Source organism: Lynx canadensis, chromosome C1, assembly GCF_007474595.2.
Source record: "Lynx canadensis isolate LIC74 chromosome C1, mLynCan4.pri.v2, whole genome shotgun sequence".
NCBI lineage: Eukaryota > Metazoa > Chordata > Mammalia > Carnivora > Felidae > Lynx > Lynx canadensis.
The window spans coordinates 100,820,654-100,834,670 of NC_044310.1; the positions used below are offsets into that span (position 1 = coordinate 100,820,654).

The 14,017-nt window shown below is 39.2% G+C and overlaps 1 protein-coding gene across 1 annotated transcript in view; it reads right to left on the bottom strand.

Moving 5' to 3' along the window:
• Window positions 1-10,042, bottom strand: part of SPAG17 (sperm associated antigen 17) — a 236,047-nt gene extending 226,005 nt beyond the window's left edge. The window contains exon 1 of the mRNA XM_032594369.1: window positions 9,902-10,042. Within this exon, the coding sequence (XP_032450260.1) occupies window positions 9,902-9,988 (87 nt within the window). The 5' untranslated portion in view covers window positions 9,989-10,042. The remainder of the gene's footprint in view (window positions 1-9,901) is intronic.
• Window positions 10,043-14,017: the final 3,975 nt, after the last annotated feature.

A 14,017-nucleotide genomic window follows, 5' to 3' on the forward strand; every position in this document is an offset into this window, starting at 1 on the left:
AGTGAAGGGGAGAGTCACAGAAGATTTGAGATGAAGACAAAGTAGTTAGCAGAGGACACACACACACACACACACACACACACACACACACATACACACACACACACGGTCTTTAAAGCCCATGGTAGACCACTCGGGATTTTACTCACAGTCTTGTGTATTAAGAGAAACACTCTGACTGCTATATGGTGACAAGACTCTCCGTCAGCAAGAATGCAAGTAAGAAACCAAGTTCTAAAGCTCTTGAGCTACCTGTAGCTTAGGCAGGTGATGATGATGGCTTAGAATAGGATGTAACAGTGGAGTTGAGACCAACAGGACAGATTTTAGAAACATTTCAAAGGTGGAATCAACAGGATTTACTAAAAATTAATTATAGAGTGCAGAAAAGGGGAAGAAAACAACAAATGCAAGATTTTTGGCCTTAGTGACTCGCTGGGTGAATGGTGAATCCACTCAGTGAGGTGAAGACGTGGGTGGAACAGGTTTGAAGGGGGAAAATATGGGACTTGGGTTTGGAGTCTGAGATATTACATGTTAGATGCCTTTAAATCCTCTCAACAATTGCTTTCATATCTGTAATGGAGGTATGACCACTGTCCCTCTTTTATGGTTGTAAAAACTAAGGCTTTGAGATTTTCTTCAATTTAAGTTCTTATAGCCAATGGGTTGAGACTAATCCTAGAGCTCAAAGGAGAAAATAGGCCAGGAGGCTGACACAGTAAAATCCAATCAATGAATTTGATTCAAAAGTATTTCTTGAAGATCACTATGTACTTACTTAGCACTCTTAGGTGCTGTGATCAGGAAGGAAGGAATCACATGTTCCTTCTGCTACCTTCCAGGAATTTGCAATGTTGTAAGGGAATTGAGATACAATAGATGACTCTGAAATTGTTGGACCACAGCTCAAAATAGGATCGCATTAAAGATAACAATCACTGGAGTAGTTCGGTAGAAGGAGAAAAGTCAGTGATGGGCAGAACTATGTGACTTGAGCTCCTTTCTGGAAGATACGAGGGAGGATTTTAATGATAAGGAGTTGGATGGTCTTCAGGCCAGGAACCTGCATGGGTATAGTCAGTCAGTACGTGCCTGGGAATACCACGGAGACCATTCAACTGGAGTAGACAGAGAAGAAGATGGATGGACAGAGAAAGACCAAATTAGGCAGCGCTGTGAAAGCCAGGCAGAACATCTTGGATTTTATCCCATGGGTAAATGGGAGCCAATGATGGTTTCTAAGGCTAGAGTTGAAACATGGTCAACATTCACCATTTCTTAACTAACATTTTCCTAGGGTGTTGCCAAACTCACATTGGCAACACTTACATTTTACTTATATTTAATATTTTTCATTTGTAATAAAAGTGATCACATATAACATCTAGGTAGATATTTTGACATGCTAATTCCTTTCAGTTCCAAACTCATTCAAATAATACATTTTTGTCCAGAAAAGAGAAATTATAATGTGAGGTTACGAAAAGTCCATTTCCCTCTTAACATTCTTCCTAGCAACTCAGTTGTTTTCGTTGGCTTTTATTAAAACAACCTTTGTGTGAACTGGCAATTTGTTTTGTAAATATCAATGAAAGCATATTTCAGAAAATATAGTAATAAAAACCAACCCAATTTCAGAAATATGCTCGCTGCCAGACATCAGTCTTCAGCTCATATTATGAGTATTTCCAGTAAGTCTTAAATACACATTAACATGAGAAATAGCTCACTGTTTAAGATCAAAAAAGTTGAAAAATCCTTCACTGCCTCTCAAAAACTGCTCAAGGATTCTGCCTAATAAAATGTATTTCCCTTTTTGATAAAGTGCATTCGTAATGGTTCAAGCGCTTCATTTCAGTTGAACATTTCCCCCCAAAACTGACTTAAACTCAGTTTATTATAATCCTAACATCTATGTGTTTTACAACTTTGTTTGTTTAAGAGGTCTGGGATATTAACATTTCAGCAATACCTATCTTGAACCCTTATCCACATTATTAAACCTTTACAAGAACTATAAACTTTGTCCAAGACTCTAAGGAACTCTATTATTATTTTTCAAATGTGCACAACTCAGCTATTGTCACTAAGCTACAGTTAATAAGAGAAAAAAAATCTTCTGCAACTGAAGTATAATAAGGAGACACTACTAACTAAATATTCTGAAGAACTTTCACTTGAATACCTCCTGGCTGGCAGCTGAAATATCTGAGAAGTTTTGAAATGGTATCATTGCGTAGTTATTTTCTGGACACTGTCATAATCATGCTATGTACCTGCTGGGATGCTCTTTTATGTGAATGAATGTTTTCTGTCCCTTCCTCTTCTCTTAGAATACATCTCTTTGGTCTACTAATTGTCCTGATTTCCACAATATATATTTCTTCATATTTCAAAGTAGATCAGTGAATTAATTCCATTAATATAGCTTGAGTGTGGTACCCTGTGCTTAGAACCATGCAAGTCATTATGGGGTAGGTACAAGAAGTATAAAGATACGATTTTGCTACGAAGCAGCTCATATTATACTTGTGTTCTACAAAACATGAATTGATAGCACATAATTCAAGGCATTCTGTAAATACTAAGTTATAAGATAAAGCCTAGAGCCAAAGCGAGGGAAGATAAATCACTGAATGTCTCGACCTTGCCATGCTTAAATCCTCAGTGGTATGAAAGGGGCGGGTTAGCCCAGATACCCAAGGAGTCTCCACCTCTGGGTGAACACAGGAAAGGATGGCACTACCATGTATGTCCTCAGCTTGCGTCTTTGATGCCAATATTATTACTTACTTGAAAGGTATCATGAATTTCTTCTTTTTTAAATGTTTATTTATTTTTGAGAGACAGAGCATGAGTGGGGGAGGCACAGAGAGAAAGAGGGACCAAAGATCTAAAACAGGCTCCATGCTAACAGCAGTGAACCCGATGCAGGGCTCAAACTCATGAACCTTGAGATCATGACCTGACCTGAAGTTGGAGGCTCAACTGACTGAGCCACCCAGGTGCCCTGCATCATACATTTCAATGTGTAAAAACATACATTGAAAATGAAAATACAGAAATTGGAAGCAAGACCTCCTGAGTCTCAGTAAGGACCTCAACATATTATGGTAGATGTTCCCAAATATATTTTTTAAGTTTATTTATTTATTTTGAGAGAGCGAGCGAGCAAGTAGAGGAGGGGCAGGGAGACACACACACACACACACACACACACACACACACACACACGGAGAGAGAGAGACAGAGAGAGAGAGAGAGAATCTCAAGCAAGCTCTGCACTATCAGCGTGGGCTCGAATTCACAAACCATGAGATCATGACCTCAGTGGAAATCAAGAGTTGGGCACTGAACTGACTGAGCCACCCAGGCACCCTCCCCCAAATATTTTTAAGCATGTAAGTAATCATATTAAATAAGAATTGAAGCATTAATCAAGAAATAAAATCTTAATGATAAATGTAAGGCAAATGACAAGAAGTATTGAGTCCCTTAAGTTGGGCATTAGGGAACTAAAATCATAATTACAAAATGAAATCAGTGAATTACAATAGCAAAGCTGACTGGGTTAAGGGGTATGTGAATTGCCATAAACTTTTTTCTTTTTCTTTTTTTTTTTTTTTTTTTTTTGTTGTGGGTCACAGTAAGCAAATGGAATAGTTTCTATGCCAAAAGATGGTCTCTTCAACTCAGAAGCTGCCTTTTTACTACACATAAAAATGAAACCTTAGGGGCACCTGGGTGCCTCAGTTGATTCAGCATCCAACTCTTAAACAAATAAACAAATAAACAAATAAAAAAAAATTTTATGTTTATTTAAGACAGAAACAGAGCATGAGTTGGGGGGGGGGGGCAGACAGAGAGAGAATGAGACACAGAATCTGAAGCAGGTTCCAGGCTCTGAGCTGTCAGTACAGAGCCTAACATGGAGCTCAAACTCAAGAACCATGAGATCATGACCTAAGCCAAAGTCAGACGCTTAACCAACTGAGCCACACAGGAGCCCCCAGAGTCCAACTCTTGATCTCAGCTCAGGTCATGATCTCATGGTTCATGAGACTGAGCCCTGCATCAGGCTCTGCACTGATAGTATGGAACCTGCTTGGGATTCTATCTCTCTCCCTCTCTGTTCCTCTCTGGCACGCACACACACACACACACACACACACACACTCTCTCTCTCTCTCTCTCTCCCTCTCTCTCTCCCTTGCTCTGTCAAAAATAAATAAAAACAAACTTAAAAAATTTGAGACCTTAAACCAGGAACAAATGAAAAGAAATAAACATCCTCAGATAATCTGAAAATATGAAAGGGGTTAACAATTAAAATTAGCAAAATCTCCAGAATTCTACCTGTGAGATATCTAAATCAACCCAAACAACTTTTGCGGAACCTGGAACTGTGAAGAACACATTTGAGACACATGTTCATAACATCTTAAAGAAAAAAAAAAGGGTTTGTATCTGACTTCTGAATATTTCCTGTAGTGTTATCATGTTGTCACTTAACATAGAAAACATTGCAAGATTCTTTTATCCCATAGTGGCACCAAAGCTTGGACCATAACACAAAAGTCCAATTGAAACATGTAGCCCACTCATTCTGAAGCTACGTGACATTACCCAGAGGCAGGTCTTGTGCAATCTGTAAGCTCCTAGAGGGAATGGCTATATTGTTTGGACAATTGTGAAAAATTTTCCTAAGTTGTCATGAACAAAGCTTCTACTAATCTCCACTTTCTCAGCATCACCTGTCCTATAATAGGCTTGGAAGAAATGGGAAGATCATAATTGATTACAAGTTCTCTTAGACCACAGTGACATCAAAAAAATGGCAGACTAGGCAGTTACATGCCTCTGCGTCCCCTGGAAACATTAGAAAAACAACTTGAAACTGGCTGAAATTACTTTATAGGAGCACTGAAACCAGTCAAAGATCTAAAGCACCAAGCAATGCCCAATCAAGAAAAAGCCACATTCAATAAGGTAGGAAATTTTTTGGCTCTTGTACTCTCCCTTGCCCCACCCTTTCTCCATGAGAAAGGACAGCCTTTTCAACAATTGGTGCTGGGAAAACTAGATATCCACATGCACATGTGGATATCCACATGCGGATATATATATATATATATATATATACACACACACACACATGCATAATACATATATGTAATATACATGTATGTATATTACATGTATACATATGTGTATAAGTACACACACATGTAGATGTATATATATAAATATGTATACATATGTATGGGTATATACATGTATATACATGTGTGTATATATATAATGTTGGACCATAATCTCACACCATACACAAAAATTAACTCAAAATAGACCATGCATCTAAATTCAATACTAAAACCATAAAAATCTTAGAGGAAAACATAGGGGAAAAGCATCATGACACTGGGTTTGGTAGTGATTTCTTGCATAGGCAAGAAAGAAAAGAAAAACTAGATAAATTGAACATCATCAAAACTAAACTCTTTGTGCATCAAAGGACACTGCCAACAGAATGCAGAGGAAACCCATGGAAATAAGAGAAAGTATTTGCAAATCACATACCTCATAAAGGGTTAGTAGCCAGAATATATAAATTAGTCCTACAATTCAACAGTAATAAAACCCCAACAACTCCATTAAAAATGTGGGCAAAAGAAGATATACAAATGGCCAAGAAGTACATAAAAAGATGCTTGATATCATTAATCATTAGGGAAATGCAAATTAAAACTACACTAAAATACCACTTCACATTCATTAGGATGGCTGAATCTATCTATCTATCTATCTATCTATCTATCTATCTATCTATCATCTATCTACCTATCTCTCCCCAGAATTTTAAAAGTACTGGTAAGGATGTGGAGAAATTGGAACACGTTTGCATTGTTGGTGGGAATATAAAATGGTATAGCCACTGTGGAAAATGTTATGGTGGTTCATCAAAAAATTAAACATACAATTACCATAGTAGCCAGCAATTCTCACTTCTAGTTATATGCTAAGAAAATTGAAAGTAGGGACTCAAGCAGATTTTTGGACACTCGTATTCTTTTTGTAAAATGGGTCCACTCCTATTAATAACAGCATTATTCACAATAACTAAGAATTAGAAGTGCCCATTGATGGATGAATGGATAAATAAAACCGTACCCCGTACATCCGATGGAATATTATTCAGCCTTAAAAACAAGGCAATTTTAATACATGCTACAACATGAATGAACCTTGAGGACATTATGCTAAGTGAAATAAGCCGGTCACTGCAAGACAAGTACTAGATGATTACATTTACAATGAAATATTTAGTTAAATTCACAGATACAAAAACTAGAATGGTGGTTGCCGGGAGCTGGGGGGAGGGAGGTATAGGGAATTCTTTAATGGGTAGTTTCAGTCAGGGAACATGAAAGAGTTCTGGAGAGGGATGGTGGTGATGGTTAAACAACAAGAATGTACTTAATGCCACCAACGGTACATTTAAAAATGGTGGATGGGGCGCCTGGGTGGTTCAGTCGGTTAAGCGTCCGACTTCAGCTCAGGTCACGATCTCGCGGTCTGTGAGTTCGAGCCCCGCGTCGGGCTCTGGGCTGATGGCTCAGAGCCTGGAGCCTGCTTTGGATTCTGTGTCTCCCTCTCTCTCTCTCTGCCCCTCCCCCGTTCATGCTCTGTCTCTCTCTGTCTCAAAAATAAATAAACTTAAAAAAAATGGTGGAAATGGCAAATTTCGTTATTATATTTTACCATGATAAAACAGTACAGATAAAAATATCTTAGACAAGAAGTTCTCCAAATAGTGCCTTCAGTCACCAAGTGTTTAGGTTAGCACCTTTTCCTCTCACTGTGGCCAGTAGAGGCGGCCTTGACAGTTGCATTAAGATTCTAATTTATCTTGTTTTTTTTTTCTTTTTTTAATATGCAATTTATTGTCAAATTGGTTTCCATACAACACCCAGTGCTCATCCCAACAAGTGCCCTCCTCAATACCCATTGCCCACCCTTCCCTTCTTCCCACCCCCCATCAGCCCTCAGTTTATTCTCAGTTTTTAAGAGTCTCTTGTGGTTTGGCTCCCTCCCTAACTTTTTTTTTTTAAAGCATCTTTAACTCCCTAACGCTGCTGGATATCATAAATATAATGTCTATGTCACATACAAGCCCACAGTAAGATATTTTTATTATCTTATTGCCAATGTGCCTAAATATTTTTATCGAATTTGAGGTGTGACATTTCACATATATTAATAAGATAAATGTTTCAATGCCTGGATAGCAAAGTTAGTAAACGACTTTTTGATTGGCGGGATTATTTTAGGAGCAATGTACCCCAGAAGCAGTCTAATCCACATTTCTCTTTCAATTTAAATGTCCCAGATTTATTTAAGGCCTATATTGGTCTCCTTACGTAAAATAATCATCCTCCTTCATTCTACCAGCTCAAATTCTACCCATTCTTTAGGGCCTAGCTAAAGGCAAGTAATTTTGTAAAACATTTCCTGACAATCCCAGCCCACATTCATCTTCCTAACCTCTAGTTAGTCATTTAATGCTTAGTCTAGTCTCTATCTACTCGTTTAGAGCTTAGTAACAGACTACCTTGTATCATTTGCTATCATTTTGTGTTTTAGGACCACCTAAAACGAACGGAAAAATTAGCAATTATTCCAGCCTGAAAGGACAGCCCAAAATACTGATACAAGGTAACTTCACTGAAACCAGATTGTGGATTTACTGATTCTCATTAAAGTCTAGTACAGCTCCACATGTGCACGAGTTCAAAATCATTACTGATGTGACTCTTGAATCCGTTAATTCTAAAAAACCAGCTTATGGAATGCTGAGACTTTTCCTTTCTCCCCCCCCCGCCCCCCCCCCCCCCCCCGCATATACACACACAGACACACATACACTCAACTATACATACTGGCACGCAATATTTCCTTGAGTAGCAACTGTACAGAGAGAAATTTGGGGTGCCAAAGCAAAACATTTTTTGAGCACCTACTATGGGCAAAGCACTTTGCTAAACCCTATGAATCAGGAATTCACACCTCTAGAAGTCCTCTTTAACTCCACTCCAGAATCTATTACATTGGTGGTTAAGTGATGCCTCTGAACATTGGACTGCTGGGTTAAGTAATCTGGGAATTTTCCTCTTGGAGCAGACATGAACTCAAACTGAGAAAATAAAAATTAGGAGAGGTAGGGGGGAGTTGTCTTCCCCTGCTGTCAAAACGTGTGTATTCCAACAAACTGAAGAAGTTCAGCCTTTGTTTTTAAAACTACATATTACTTTAGGTTCAAATTCTTTCTCTTAATAAATAAGATTTATTGAAATTATACTGTTTGAGCAGAACTGAGAAAGCTGAGTATTATTTCAGGTTTTCGAGCCATAAGGAAAAATAGTGTCTTTAGGTTTTCCATTCAACTAGGAAAATTATAGCTTCATATTTGCAACACTAAAGCTAATGCAGTGTCAGCACCCCCATCAAATTCTGTTGTTCAGCACTTTATAATTCAAGCAGAAAGCTTCACTCCAAGCCCAAACTTGGCCTACACAATCTCAAAGAAAATGGAGAAAAAGTTATTTTGGCCAGTGCTGACTTATAAAAGCAAAAGAGAGGAGGCTTTTAACAGAGTATTTTGAAAAACATCTTTGAGAATTTGAGAATGTAACTGAGAACTACTGAGCTGACATCCTTCATTCTTAAAAGTTATAGAAATAACCCCAAATTCCATGATGTCATGTCGGCATCAGCAGTGTCTTAACCACTTTCATGAAATTCTTCATCAGGTAGAATTCCTTATCAGACAGAATACCATTCTTAGAGAAAAAAAAAAAACAATTACAGTAGAAAATAAGGACACATAAGTACGAATTTCTCATGAGGGTATCATAAGACTTTAGGTATATTTTTCCTTTAAGTACTGATTCTCTAGTGCACTGTATGTACACATGGAAAATGAAAAAAAAATGTTTTTCCAGTTTTTAAAGTACTTTGGAATTAATGGCAGGCCAGAATTCCCAGAATCAACCTTTCTCCATCCAAATGTCATCTTGGATTTAGAAGCAACTAAGTGTAGCAGTGGATTTCCAGGAGCAGGTGACAAGAGTTATTGGGCTCCCCAACTAACTAAGTGTTGGTGGGTATGAGTGGGGTGGGGAGCTAGTCTGGTTGGGACGTGGTGCAATTTGAAGTCATGTGGCAGGGGCGTTATAGATTGCCTGGTACCTTTTTGCTACGCTACGGATGAGTCCACCAGCCAACCCCTCAGTACTCTGATCTCTTACAGTACCTTCAAAATATATCAAAACTTTGGTGTTGTGGTATCAGGGCATTGCAGAAGAATCTCGTCTTTTCCTCTCTGCAGACTCACTTGTATTAGATACGTTGGTATCTTAACTACTCCATGTCTCTCTTCCTACAGCATTTAGTAAGCCTTACTTACCACAGGCCAGGCTACGGATGATTTAACAGGATGATTCCTTCAGATGTCCGCAGGAAGCAAACAGTTCATAAAGACAACTCCAGTGTAATTTTGGAGTGCCATCTAGGCGACTTCACTGAAAAGGATCTTGAGGAGTCAGAGCTACACCACCTCCCTTCCCCCCTCACTCCGGTTTCTCCACCCTTTGAAATCGCACTGATTGACCGGCGCCCCCTTCCTTCTTCCTTTAACGCCCACTCTGCGCGGATGGGAGCGTGGGGCGTTTAGTGGGCGGAACTCCCAAAGCGTAGGACAGCGGAATCAAGAACAGTTTTCAGAAGGGGCGGCGGTGGCGTCTGGAAAAGAGGGCGAGCCTGGCTGCCTTTCCTGGAGGGTCTGGCGGGGCTTTGGCATTCCCGGGGTCAGAGAGGACTTTCAGGGCTCTGGGCTCACCTGATTGAAGTGTGCAGCGATGAGCGAGGGTTCCCATATCTTAGCACTGGTGCTTGGAGTCCCACCTTTCTCTTTCTTGGGTGCCATGCAAAGGACGGGAGGGGCATTGGCGTCTAAACTGGGCTCAGACCCGCACTAAGCGTCCCCGCTGCCATAGTAACCGAAGCCACGCCCCATTCCCTGAACGTAGGCGGTGCCCCTCCCCCAAACCTGCCCTGAATCCTCCGGCTAACTGCTCCCGTCGCCATAGCAACCGAGCTTCCCAGCTCCATGCAACTCGGAGGCCGGACTCCCAGATTAAATTTTAGGATTTTCCAGTAGGGCAACTGTGCAAGATGGTGAGGTCAGGACGAGGCTAGCCTCGAGATTGTCTGGCTTCCTTTAACTCGCTTTGCCCCCGCTCTGTTGCTTCTTGGAGACCCTGTGGTCCGAGGTATTGTCTGGGAAACTCAGAATCCCTGGAATCCCGCCCACGATTTCAGCACCTTTCAAAATTTCTTCGATCCTGGTTAACCTAAAATGGAGAACTGGCTCTCTCAAGAGACATCCCATGCCATTTTCTTCTCCCTTCTACTCTGCCCCAAATACTTCCTTATGTGAAGTCAAATTTATCTCCCCGACTCACATCTTTTGCTTCCGTCTTGAGTCCTCTTCCCAGGGACTTCCTAAACCAGTGGGCTCACTTCTCCAAGAGATCCTTTATCTAACTGTAGTCGGGATTAATGGCTTTCTAAACCGTCTTCTCGGCCTAATCAGCCCCAGTTCTTTCAAATTGTCCTTCACTGGTAAGTGGAATCTTTTTTTTTTTTTTTTTTTTCCCACCCCACAGTCACCACTATCTAAAAGATCGCGGTCAGAATCCCCCAAATAATAATGATAGTAATAATAATAATGGTAATAACAACAACTCCTGCTTCATGATCACTGGCTATATCTTGTACATAGTTATATCATTTTATTCTTACAACAGCCTTATTCCAAGTCCCACAGTGTATGACTGATGGCACCAGAGTTAGAAGCCAGATTACCTGAATCTCAGATCCATCTTGTTTAATTAACCTCTACAACACCTGTTTTAGGACTGCCAAAACGAGAGATGCCCCTCTTGGGGGGGGGGGGAGGGCAGACTTACTTTTATTTTTTTTTTTCATTGCATTAAGACTAATTTCAGGACAGACAGGGGCAGAACTCAACCAGAGGTGTTTTGCTTTTAGTACCTATAAAATACAATGCTTAACTATTCCTCCCAAACCCTGCTCTTGCTGTGAGATGTTTCAATTATCCCAACGGACCAGGGATGGCTAACGTGATGCATGTGACCTGCAGCTTAATTTCATTCAGCACGGCCTGCCAGCTGACCTTCTATAGGTGAAGACGTTCTAACTCTTTCGATTGCTTTCTTTGGGGAAAAAAATGTGTGTGAGGGCCGTAGTGATATCCAGACCCTACGATTTTACTTCATTCCGGGGGGCAGGGAGCAGGTTTAAAAATGCTGCTGCTTCACAACTCCTGTTCATAATTTGGACCTACCAAGGGAAAGTTTCTCTGGCCACCCTCATTCTTTAATATAGATATTAAAGAGAAAGCACAATTTCCAGAAGCAGTCTTTTCACAGGCAATTTACAAAAACTGTTGACTTTCCTTTCTTGTTGCAATGTACGTATTTATCTTGTAGGAGAGACTAGATCCATGCAGCCTAGTCACAAGTCATATCTCCAAGCCCTCTCTTCTCGTCATGACAATAAAATGTCTGATGCATGCCAGGAAGAGATTTTCCTGAGAGTCTCCATAGCAACCACCTAGGCTGCCACTGATACATTATCATAGAAATTTTTCCAAAATTTTGTCCTTCATTAAAATTTTCTTTATAAGATGAAACTGTCTTTGGATTGCAGCTTGAATATAAAGATGAATTGCTTACAGACTAAAAAGTAAGTAATCATTGATGACATCATTCTTCATTTTGATCATAATTCTTCCCATAGCTTTAAACCATTTGGGAAAAGAGTCTTGTGTTTGTATTAGAAAAGCAGCGAAGAGTTTGTTGGCCTTCCAGTTAGATTTTATAAGACAAAATTAACTAGATGTTTATGCATGTCATACTACGTTACTAGTTTTCTTTCTTCTTCAATGTGAATACAGATTTCAAAATAAAACATTATGGACAATCAGTTCAGCCAAATCACCGGCAGATGATTAATAAAATAGGTTGCAGATAAGAGAAATGAAGGAAAAATGGAGTAAGGAGAAAAAAGTAAAATTAAGTGTTTTTAACATTGCAGAGAAAATGTCACTAGCTTTGTCTTACAAGTGACAGCTGTCTAACCCCAATGTTTGCAGCAACAAAATTTTTGTGACATATATTGTAGAAAAAAGTGACTAGCTGTTCATCAAACATTTCATTTTCTTTCCTCCTACTATGAGAGTCAGACATTTTTCATCCCTCTTTATCCTTAGATGGCAACTTGTGACTGAGTTCTAGGCATGGGACATGAGCAGAGTGATAAATCACCACATCCAAGCCTGGCCCTTAAAAATATCTCCCAATATTATTCATGTGCTTCCCGATCTGCCTGGATATTGGGGTGACACTGAAAGCTTTGGATTTCTGAATGACTGCTGTGGCACAGAGGTTCCAAAGTCTCCTTTACCCCTGAGCTTCACCCCACTTTCTCCACCAAAGGTATTGCTTGGGACTATTAAGTGCATGAAAAATAGACTTATTTTCTTAAGCTGCTGAAAAACTGGAGTTTGCTATAGCAGCTGGAGCTACCGTAACTAACATTTTTGATAATTTTCATTTGAGAGTCAGCTTTTAATAAACCTGACGGTAGCCAGCCTTCCCACAATAGGCTGAGAAAACAACCTGGTTACTTTCAAGTAGGCTACAACGCTTGGCTACAATCTAATCTTTGCTCTTAGGTTAGTCCCTGGAAGGGAGGAAGAGGGAGACTGCATCTAGTATTACTAACCCACTTGCACCCTTCACCTTGCCTTCCACCCCCTTATACAGTACATTCTTTCACTTTATCAATTAATAAGCTTTTAACTTTAAAGAAATGGTTTGCATATTAAAGTAATCCAATAAATTAGCCTGCTTACGATCACATACACCTATGGAAAGTTTTGCTCATTTTTCAGAAAATGAACCGTGTCACTAAGACATCTATGAACATAAATCATAATTTAGCAAATGATTTAAAGGAACGGTGCATGGTTTAAATGTCAAAAATAAAGATTTCAGGATGTTAGAATGTACTTGCCAGATAATCTTTGATGGTTTCCTTTGTAAAAGTCCTAACAGAATGGAAGATTTTATAGAAGATTTTTTTACGTAGAAGAATTTTTAAAACTAATTTAGAGAATTTGAAATGAAAAGTTTTATGCCTTTTGCCTACTTTGGGTCTATTTCATTATTCTAGGGAAGGTGGCACTCTAGATAATTTATGATACAAAATGGGGAGACATTATACAGGAACCAAATTTATAGGATGTTTCATCATAGAATTGGTCTGTTTAATTTCAGAAAATAGGTGTGAATAACAATGTTCATAGTTTTAAGAAGTGAGAGCCAGTTCAGCTAAAAAGGGACCTTGCCAAGAATAGGAAAAAAAAGCATTGCCATCTGTCATACATTTATGCTTTTTTTTTGTATAATAAATTGTTTCCCCAACTAAATATAAGTTGAAACTTTATAAGCATAAACTTTACTACATAAATTTTCCCATATGTCAGTGGCTAAAACAAAACTAGACTATGTGGAGAATTTTCTTTCACATTGGCAGGGTTACTCCTGGCTTGTTTAGTTTGATTTTTGTATTTAATATTGTTTAGTTCACCAAGGACTGTCTACTTCTAGGGATGCTCTGTTTCTTTAGGATACTATGATCACTGAATAAGTTACTTTTTAAAGTTTTCTATTTCAATCTCATAGTGTTCCGTGAACTCTTACTTAGGCATGCAGTCTAAGCATTATTTCTCATACCTGAAAGGCTCTAGCCAGCTCTAGATGCATCCAGCATTCTCACTGTTGTCAGGTAACATCAGGAGCTCTGGACCAATCCAATTCTAGGCCAACATTTCAGGTATTCAAAGTACATTTAGCTCCAACGATCT